At 47.6% G+C, this 9,897-nt stretch overlaps 1 protein-coding gene across 1 annotated transcript; it reads left to right on the top strand.

Moving 5' to 3' along the window:
• The first annotated feature begins 5,159 nt into the window (after positions 1-5,159).
• On the top strand, positions 5,160-9,585 carry NKX3-1 (NK3 homeobox 1). The gene is made up of 2 exons (XM_045456941.1): positions 5,160-5,494; positions 6,587-9,585. Exons 1-2 carry the CDS (start codon positions 5,218-5,220, stop codon positions 7,003-7,005), a joined length of 696 nt encoding a protein of 231 aa, XP_045312897.1. The 5' UTR covers positions 5,160-5,217; the 3' UTR covers positions 7,006-9,585.
• Positions 9,586-9,897: the final 312 nt, after the last annotated feature.

Raw genomic sequence — 9,897 nt, forward strand, 5'->3', positions numbered from 1 at the left:
ATGGCTCAGGCTCCCCTTCCATCTTCAAAGTCAGCAAAGTGAGTCTTTCTCCCTTCCCGTCACTGTGAGCTTGCTTTGGTGTCACATCTCCTTCTCTGGCTCAGACTCTCTTGCCTCCTTCGATTTGTAAGAACTCTGTGATCACACTGGGCCCACCGGGAAGATCCGGAATAACCTTCCCATCTCAAGGTCAGCTGATTAGCAATTTTACTGCCATCTGCAGCCTTAACTCCCTTCTGTTATGTGTATGGCACGTTCACCGGTTCTGGGGGCGCCTGGCTGGCTCAGTCGGTTAAGTGGCCGGCTCTTGGGTTTGGCTCAGGTCATGATCTTGTAGTGCGTGAGTGTGAGCCCCGCATCGAGCTCTGCACTGACAGTGCGGAGCCAATTTGGGATTCTCTCTCTCCCTGTCTCTCTGACCTTCCCCCACTCGTTTTCGTGCTCTCTCTCTCTGTCTCAAAAATAAATAAACGTTGATGAACATGGATGCAAAAATCCTCAATAAGGTATTAGCCAACCGGATCCAACAATACATTAAAAAAATTATTCACCACGACCAAGTGGGATCTATACCTGGGATGCAGGGCTGGTTCAATATCCGCAAAGCAATTAACGTGATTCTTCACATCAATAAAAGAAAGGACAAGAACTGTATGATCCTCTCAATAGATGCAGAGAAAGCATTTGACAAAATACAGCACCCTTTCTTGATAAAAACCCTCAAGAAAGTAAGGATAGAAGGAGCATACCTCGAGATCACAAAAGCCACATACGAGCGACCCAACACTAATATCATCCTCAATGGGGAAAAACTAACAGCTTTCCCCCTATGGTCAGGAACAAGACAGGGATGTCCACTCTCGCCACTGTTATTCAACATAGTATTGAAAGTCTTAGCCTCTGCAGTCAGACAACACAAAGAAATAAAAAGCATCAAAATAGGCCAGGAGGAGGTCAAACTGTCACTCTTCGCAGATGACGTGATACTCTATATGGAAAACCCAAAAGATTCCACCAAAAATAAATAAATGCTAAAAAAAAAAAAAAAAAAAAGCTCCAGAGATTTGGAGGGGCACATGCGGAGAGCGGGTATTATTTGTCTCTGAATTCTATTCCATCTAAAGAGTCCTAATGCAACTCTTTTGTGTCTTCCTGATTGCCCTTACTCATTGTCACCTGTGTCATGGCCATGGCAAAGGGAGAAGGGCAGACCTTACACTGATTTGCCTTGGGGCCTTGCCGTCCCTTACGGATAATGCTGCCAGCCTGGGAGATGCCTCCCAGTGCCTAAAGCTGGACATCCAGCCAGCAAACATTTATTGAGCACCTTCTGTGTGTCTGATCTAAGCCAGGTGTTAGGGACAGTACGGATATGAGGATGATATCGTCCCTAGGCAAGGAGCTCACCGTCTAATAAAGGAGAGAACCCCTCCACATAAACATCCCAAGTACAAAGCACAAAAGGAAGGCCCCGTGAGGCGATTTGAGGGAGAGTGCTGTGAGCGGTGTCCCCATTCCAAAGGGACATCTGAGACCTGAGGTGGCAGAGATGGAGGTGGTGACCTCAGCTTCCATTCTACAGTTTTAATTTCTGAAATTGTACATTAGCAGAAGGAAATGCCCCCTAGTGAGATATTCACATCCTTTTAGGTGCATTCTACATGCAAAAAATGCTCAAATGTAAAATATCATTTAGACAACTTGTAACCATTCTTTTTTTTTTTCCTTTACACAATGGTTTATTCTATAACATTATTTTGCAAACTTGAATCAGTCTCTGACAAACTCGAGGAGATTTTCCCAAGTAGTACAATGTATACTTGTATATTTCTAGGGTAAATGTCTAAACACGGAATGGCTGTGTCAAAAGATATGACCAGTTTTAATTCCGACAGATTTTGACAAGTTGTCGTCCAAATATAACAAGCTGATCCACTTTTCCTCCAACTTGGCATGGAAACAACTTCCTCCACACTCCGCCCCCCACAACAACACTGCACGTTATCCGCCTTCTTAACTTCTACCAATCCGATAGGTGGAAAAAGGGTATATCAATGTGGTTTCAATTTGCATGTCTCCAATGATGAATGTGGGGAAACCTTTTTAGTTTAATATACGCCTGTTTATGTTTTAAATTTTTGAGCCATCTGGGGTTTAGTTTGTTATAAGAAGAGAATGTTATTTTTTTCCAAATGACAGGACTAGTTATTCAATAATTCACATTTCCTCCACTGATTTGAAATGCCACCCAGCTCTAGATTTTAACAATTTCACCTCCACCTCCATTTCACACCATAGGCAAAAATAAACTTAGAATGGATTGTGGATCTTAAAATAAAATATAAAACTTAGAGAAGATAACATAGGAGAGCGTCTTCAGTAGTAGGGGTAAGCAGGTAATTCTCAGGTATGACACCAACGGCAAAATATGTAAAATTAATAAGTTAGTAAGTTGGACTCTACCAACATAAAAAAAACCTCCTGTGCTGTGAAATATTCTGTTTAAGTGATGAAAAGACAAGCCGGAAATGGGGAGAAAATCTTCGCAAACCACAGAGTCAACAAAGGCCCACATAGAGAATATATAAAGAATTATTAAGGGGCGCCAGGGTGGCTCAGTCGGTTAAGCGTCTGACTTCGGCCCAGGTCATGATCTCACAGTCTGTGGGTTCGGGCCCCACGTCGGGCTCTGTGCTGACAGCTCAGAGCCTGGAGCCTGTTTCAGATTCTGTATCTCCCTCTCTCTGACCCTCCCCCATTCATGCTCTGTCTCTGTCTCAAAAATAAATAAACGTTAAAAAAATTAAAAAAAAAGAATTATTAAAATCCCAAAGAACTGAACAAATATTTCACCAAAGAGGAGATATGGATGGCAAAGGAGCACGTGAAAAGATGTTCAATATCACTAGCCATTTGGGAAATGCAAGCTAAACATTAAAAACCGTAGTGAGATATCACCTCACACCTCCTAAAATGGCTAAGATAAAAAACAGTGATAATGCCAAATGCTGATGAGGATATGTAGAAGCTCTCATATATTGCTGGTGGAAATCGAAAGTGGTATAACCACTGGGGAAAACAGGTTAGTAGTTTCTTACAAAACTAGACCTGCAATTACCACGTGACCCAGCAGTTGCCGCCCCGGGTATTTATCGCAGAGAAATGAAAACTCATGTTCGACACAAAAAGCTGTGCATGACTGTTCACAGCACTTTCGTTCATACCAGCGAAAAAAAAACGGAAACACATCGACTGTCCCTCAGTGGGTGGATGGTCAAACAAACTCAGGGAGATCCACACAGTGAAATACTATCCAGCAATGAGAAAGTATTAACTATTAACAACAATATATGCGATAAGTTGGCCTCAGAGACATCACTTAATGATAAAAGCCAGTTGCAAAAGGTTACATTGATACGATGTTTGGTTCCACTCGTGTAACATTCTCTGAATGGTTAACCTATAGAGATGAAGAACAGATTAGTGGTTGCTGAGGGTCAGAGATGGACAGAAGGGGCTTGGATACACAAACATGAAGAGATAGCTCAGGAAGTTCTTGTGTGGTGATGGAACAATTTTAGATCTTGATGGTAGCATTACAGGAGTCTATACATGTGATAAAATTGCATAGAGCTAGACACACACAAAAACGAACGCAGGTTTTAAAATGATGAAAATAAAATAACGTCTGTAGTTAACGGTAATGCACTGATGTCAACTTCCTGGTTTTGATATCATGCTGCAGTTACATAATATGTCATTGGGTGGACCCGGGAGTACTAATTTTGCAAACTCCTGTAAATCTGTAATATTGCAAAAGAAAATGTTTGAACTTTTTTTTTTGGAAATGAAAAAAAATGAGAGAAGAAGACCGTATTTGCCAAAGACCTTCCCCTTATACAGACAGCGTGGTTCTCTTTGGCGGTTGCTTTATCCACAATGGCCTACTCCCTCTCTTTCCTCCCCAGACGCTCCATATGACCCCCTTGTGAAGTTTCCAGTGGAATGCTAGGTGCCTTAGATCAGGAGGTACAGAAAAGTTGCATACATAAAAATAGTTCAAAAGAACACCAGCATACCAGATTCATCAACTGTTAATATTTAACTCATTCACTTTATCAGATGGCATCTATCCATCAACCTATATCATTGTTTCTGAATCCTTTCAGGCTGTTTCTTCCACCGTGGGCCTCCCCTTAAGCACTTTCATGTTTATTTCCCAAGAATATTCTCTTACACAGTCACAGTACTTACTATTCATTTCAGTAATTGTTTTTCTTTTCTTTTCTTTTCTTTTTTTTTTTTTTTTATTTAAGTTTTAGTTGGTTAACATATAGTGCAATATTGGTTTCAGGAGTAGACTTTTCAGTGACTCATCACTTACATACAACACCCAGTGCTCCTCACAAGTGCCCTCCTTAATACACATCACCCACTCACCTCCCTCCAGCAACCCTGCTAGTCCTGTCTTTAAGAGTCTCCCGTGGTTTATTTCCCTCTTTTTTTCACCTCCCATATGTTCACCTGTTTTGTTTCTGAAATTCCACATGTGAGAATCTCAGTAAATTTAACACTGATTCAATACTTTAATCCATCGTCCTTATTCCACTTTCATCAACGGCCCCAATAACGTCCAGTACAGAATCCAGCCTGGGGTCGGGTGCAGCACTGAGTTGTCCTGTCTCTTTGAAAGCCCTGGGAGATCCGGGTTTGCTACCGATCTCTCCTTGTCACGGGCCCCCAGAAATTGCGTCTGTAAACTGGGTCGTAGTAATTTCACCACCCTTCGTGAGCAAAGGCGCTTTAAACAATCTATGAGAGCTAAATCGGGTCTGTCTCTTCTGCATCATCCTTCCCCAGAAGGTCTAAACTTCCGATGTGGGTCGGAGCAGAGCAGACCCTCTTTGGTGCTCATTCGGAGCCAGCGGAAAGATCGCAGGGCAGAGGGATGCAGGCCAGGGGCGAGGAGAAGGAACTGGGGGAGGAATCCTCCAGGGCAGCGGTGACGGAGACCCCGCGAGGGACTCCCCTCTCCACCCCCCTCACCTGGAGCGCCGGCGGCCAATCCGCGGCTGGGCCCGGCTGGCCGCGGCCAATGGGAAGGCGGCGCGGCGCGCTCCCCCGGGGCTATAAGTGCGCCGGGGCGGCGGAAAGTGAAAGTGGTGCGGACGCCGCGGACGCAGCTGACGCCGCCGGGGCTGCAGCCGAGCCGCCGGGATGCTCAGGGTTCCGGAGCCGCGGCCCAGGGAGGCGGGGGCGGCCGGCCAGTCCAAGCCGCTCACCTCCTTCTTCATCCAGGACATCCTGCGGGACGGCGCGGAGCGGCGCGGCGGCCACACGGGCAGCCCGCAGCCCCCGTGCCAGCCGGACGCGCGGCGAGAGCTGGAGCCGGAGCCCGAGGGAGGAAGAGGCGGCGCTGGGGCGCCGGAGGACGAGTGGGGCGCCCGGCCGCGCGCTGCGCAGGAGGCCGACAAGCCCGCGGCGAGCGAGCCAGGTGAGGCGGCCGGGCTGGGCCAGGGTGCGGTCCCGCAGGAGGGGCGGGCCGGCCTGGGGGCCGCGAGGGCGCGAGGGCGGGTCCGAGGCGGGACGGGCGCAGCCCCGGCTGTAGGGATGCGGGGCCCCGCGGCGACAGGCCAAGGGACCCCGCCGCCTCCCGCCGCGGGCGCGCCTCGGAAATTAACCCCGAGCCCGGCCGTCCGAGCGGCGCAGGGTTTTTGCATGGGCTGGACTCGCCGGGCACGGCGCTCTCAGCCCCGCGGGCTCTGGCGCCCCGGGCTCCCCTGCGAGCGCGCGCACCGCGTCCCCAGCCCCAGAGTCCCCGATGAAAACCCCGCCACCCGCTCCCAGCCACCGCGCGACCCTCGATCGGCGCCCGCCCCGCACTGCCTCTTGGCAGTTACGATTACTACCATATAACAAATAACTGATCGCAACTTACTAATATCAATAAACTAGGGTTTGACCAGGGAAGACCCCCTCTGCTTCCCAATTCCATGGGCAATAAAACTGAGTTTGGAAGGCCCCTCGGGCCTTCAGGAAATATAACACCGTTGGACACCTCTAAACTACTCTTATTTCCTTTCCTGTCACTTCGGATGAGGCATCCTACAGGCTTGTTTAGAAAAAAGGGGACTCAAGTCAGAGAATGAACTTGTCCTTAGCCCCCGCCACCTCTCCTATAGCGCAGACCCTCTCCTGCCACCTGGAAGTTAACACTGATGTCTTTGGGTCCTGCTTTACCAGGTGTTTTATTTCTGTGTCTTGCCTGGGTCCCTTCTCCCACCTTAATACGCTGATCCGGGACCCTGTTTAATTTTGCTGGACGATATGGCAGGAAGTTCCACCACTAACCTCTCCTAACTTTGGGTTCTTGATGACTATTAGAAAACGAATACATAATATACGGATTCAGTCGCTCCCTACTAGGGAGAGTTCCTTAGTCATGTGAAGAAAGCGAAATGTATCCAAGATGACACTGGGCCGTTTGTTCACTACCACGGAGATAAGGGTGTATTGAATTCCGTTCTCTACCCTCTAACATGTAACCTTTTCCTTCCCATCCCTCCTTCTCCCTTCTCCTCTCCAGATGGACACTTTGAGGCTTATCTATTGGACTATGAAAACAGTGCAGGCGCCTTGCCAAGCCTTCCCCAAACCCCGAAGCAGCCGCAGAAGCGCTCTCGAGCCGCCTTCTCCCACACTCAGGTCATTGAGTTAGAGAGGAAGTTCAGCCACCAGAAGTATCTGTCAGCTCCTGAAAGGGCTCACCTGGCCAAGAACCTCAAGCTCACTGAGACCCAAGTGAAAATCTGGTTCCAGAACAGACGCTATAAGACCAAGCGAAAGCAGCTCACTTCGGACCTGGGAGGCCTGGAGAAGCACTCCTCCCTGCCGGCTCTGAAAGAGGAGGGTTTATCTCAAGCCTCCCTCATCTCCATGTGTAACAGCTACCCTTACTACCCCTACCTGTACTGCTTGGGAGGCTGGAACCCGGCTTTCTGGTAATGCCAGCTCAGATGACAATCACGAATGATCAAAAAACACTGCCTTCCCCAGCGTGTCTCTCTGGATGGCAAAAGGGACCAGGCTCAGGGAGGACAGAGGAACAAGAGGTATGCAGGCCGAAATTGTTGGAGGTTTGCATGGACACCCTAGGTTCTTCACTGGGGGGCTAGTGAAAGATCTGGGACAGTGACTAGTATCCGGATGGCTCCCTAACACATAAAATGGGCCATTTTTGCTCTTAAAGACCTGCGTGAAGTGGGGAGGGACAAAGTCTAGTGCTGTCTCTAGCACTTTCTATTTCCGTATGAGCAGTCCCCATCACTTCCGAGGATGTTGTTTCAACTCCATCCTCTTGTGTAACTGAGCATCAGCCTGGAGGGATGCAAACCTGAAGGGAAACAGGATGGCCAGGATGAAGGTGTCACCTCCTGAATCCCGAATCACACCTAAGTTCAAAAACCTCTCGTTGGCTTTGGTTTACAACGAAGGTTTCTCCCTGTCCCTGTGGGAGAGTGGAAGCCAGAGGCTCTCACAGAGAAACCGGTCCTGCTCAGCACAGATCGGCATGGGATATGGAGATGGGTAGGAGGAGGTGAAAATATAAGCTTCTTATTATTCCTTTTTAAGTAACACGCCAACCTTAAGTATTCACAGGATGGCCCAAGTAGAACAGGAAGCACTCACCGTGGTTTTAGGACAAGCTGTATAAACAGAACTCTGCTGCAAGGGGTGGGCCCGGGCCAGAAGAGTCTCCACATGTCTGAGACAGCAGCCTGAGGAGGGCCCTCGGCACTGCTGCTGGGCGGCATTACATTTTTATTAATAAAGGTTCAATAAAAGCCTCCCCTGGACCTTTTTTGCCCTGGACCTGAGAATTCGAACGAGAAATTTCCTGCAGTTTTTGGGCTGTAATTCAGACTACATCATGGCAGATCACATAATCCTTTTCCTGTAAACTCCTGTCCTCCCTCCCTTCTTTTTTTTTTTTTTTTTTTTTTTTTTTTTTTTTGTTCCTTCTCCACAACAATCACCCGCTGAAGGGCTTCTTTTCAGTCCAGACTTTTAGTCTGGCTGCACCTAACATATACACCTTCCTTATTTAGCCTGAGATCTGGTCTTTATCCGCCCCCCCCCCCCACAAGGCTTTATCTCTCCTGGGGTGTTAAAAAAAAAAAATAGTGGAGGGGGCTGGAGATTCTGATTTGGCTAAAAGACATGCATTTTTTTTTTTAACTAGTAATTATTTTTTAAAAAATACAACATTAAATCCTAAATCCTATTTAAAGACTTGACAGCTCTAAAAGGTCAGTGCTACCTTTATAAACTTTCTGGTGGCTCTGTTGTTACAGTTCAAAGTCTGACAGCCCTCTGGGATCCCCAGAGGAGAAGGCAGAGAAGGTAAGAGGTGTTGGGCTTTCAGACACAAGGAGAACAAAATGAAGAACCGGGCATCGTTGAGCCGTCCGGTGGAAATACAGGGTTCACGGGCAGGGTGCAGAGAAAAGGCAGCTGGCACCTTAGGGAGCTGGGTCCCCAGCCACAAGCTGAGGGGGCACTTTGCCAGAAGGGGCTAAGAGAAAGGAAACAGTTTTCAAAACATTATAGTGGCGTCCATCACCAGACAATGAAACTGTCCAAATACTTCGGGAACTACGTTTAATGCCTATAAAGAACGGGTCCCCCAAAAGAGACAACTAGTGACTTCAGCAAGAATGAGAAGAAGGCAAAGAAGAAATTGGGCCACCCTTCTGTTCCCACTCGATTGTTTAAGGTGACCTGGCAGAGGGGAGACATCAGAGTAAAAGAAGCCAGTTACTAATGAGGTACCCTGAGGCCTGGAAATCTCTTGATCCCACTACTTAATTCTGTTTAGTGAGAAACCATTCAATTTCCTCCTATTAAAAGGGCCGATTTACTGTTGGTGGCAAAACTGCCAGAGTTGATAGAAAGTTGGCCCGTTTCACCCCATTTTCTACCGTTTGGGCTCCACGTTGAAATACTGTTAAATGCTCGGCTGCTGACAAGTACTCGGGGCACAGCCAGCGGACTGGCCTAGATTGCTTGCTCCGTTCACATGTCTTTTAAGAGAAGCATTTAGTGCTCACTCCCTGCTCAGTACCCATTCTCGCCCACCCTCTCCATTTACTTCTTTTAACCTGCTGTTCTACAAATATTGAACATTGTGCCATGATGGCGTGCTGTGTTGCAAAAAAAAAAAAAAAAAAAAAAGTCTTTGTTTAAGGTCATTTGGTCTATGAATCCGTCTTGCTTTTCCTCCACTGGAGCGAGGCACTCACCCACATCTGAACTGGCGGAACAAGCATTTGAAGAACTCCCGTTGGGTGCCTGGTGGGTGAACTCGAGGGCGCCCCTGACCACTTCTCCCAGACAGCCTGTTTTCCGTTTCGTACGTTAGTTTGGATTCTCCACATGCGGATCAAACCCTGCTGCAGTCTGTGACGGGAAAGCCTGTGACTTGACATTTAGTAAAGGACCCCAGCCAAACTTTATTTTTCTATGTATTTTTTTTTTCCAACAGGAGTGTTTTTAAAATAAAGTACTGTGACTTTATTAGACCTATTTGCGTGTGGTTTGAGCTTGACCTATTTGAGGTCAATAGGTTTGACCTATTTGAGCTTGCACACTTGGGGTTACCGTGTTCTCCCTCCCTCAGCCCGCCTGACAAATCTAAGGAGACCAAATAATCAAAGACGGTAGCTTAGCCAATGGCAGATGACGGGCGTTTTTTGTAAATGCACTGTCCATCCACACGCACACACACACATAAACGCACACACACACGCGCACGCGCGCGCGCACACGCACCCTGGTAAATCCTGTGGAAAGGGAAGAAATTGATGCCTTCGGTTTAAAAATCACCTGCTCCAGCCC

The sequence above is a fragment of the Leopardus geoffroyi genome, chromosome B1 (assembly GCF_018350155.1).
Source record: "Leopardus geoffroyi isolate Oge1 chromosome B1, O.geoffroyi_Oge1_pat1.0, whole genome shotgun sequence".
Lineage (NCBI taxonomy): Eukaryota > Metazoa > Chordata > Mammalia > Carnivora > Felidae > Leopardus > Leopardus geoffroyi.

What these genes read in the sequence shown, in the direction of transcription:
- NKX3-1 (XM_045456941.1), top strand. Translation starts at nt 5,218, where the DNA reads ATGCTCAGGGTTCCGGAGCCGCGGCCCAGGGAGGCGGGGGCGGCCGGC. An exon ending in GCCCGCGGCGAGCGAGCCAG is followed by an intron (nt 5,495 to 6,586) that starts GTGAGGCGGCCG and finishes TCTCCTCTCCAG; the next exon opens with ATGGACACTTTGAGGCTTAT.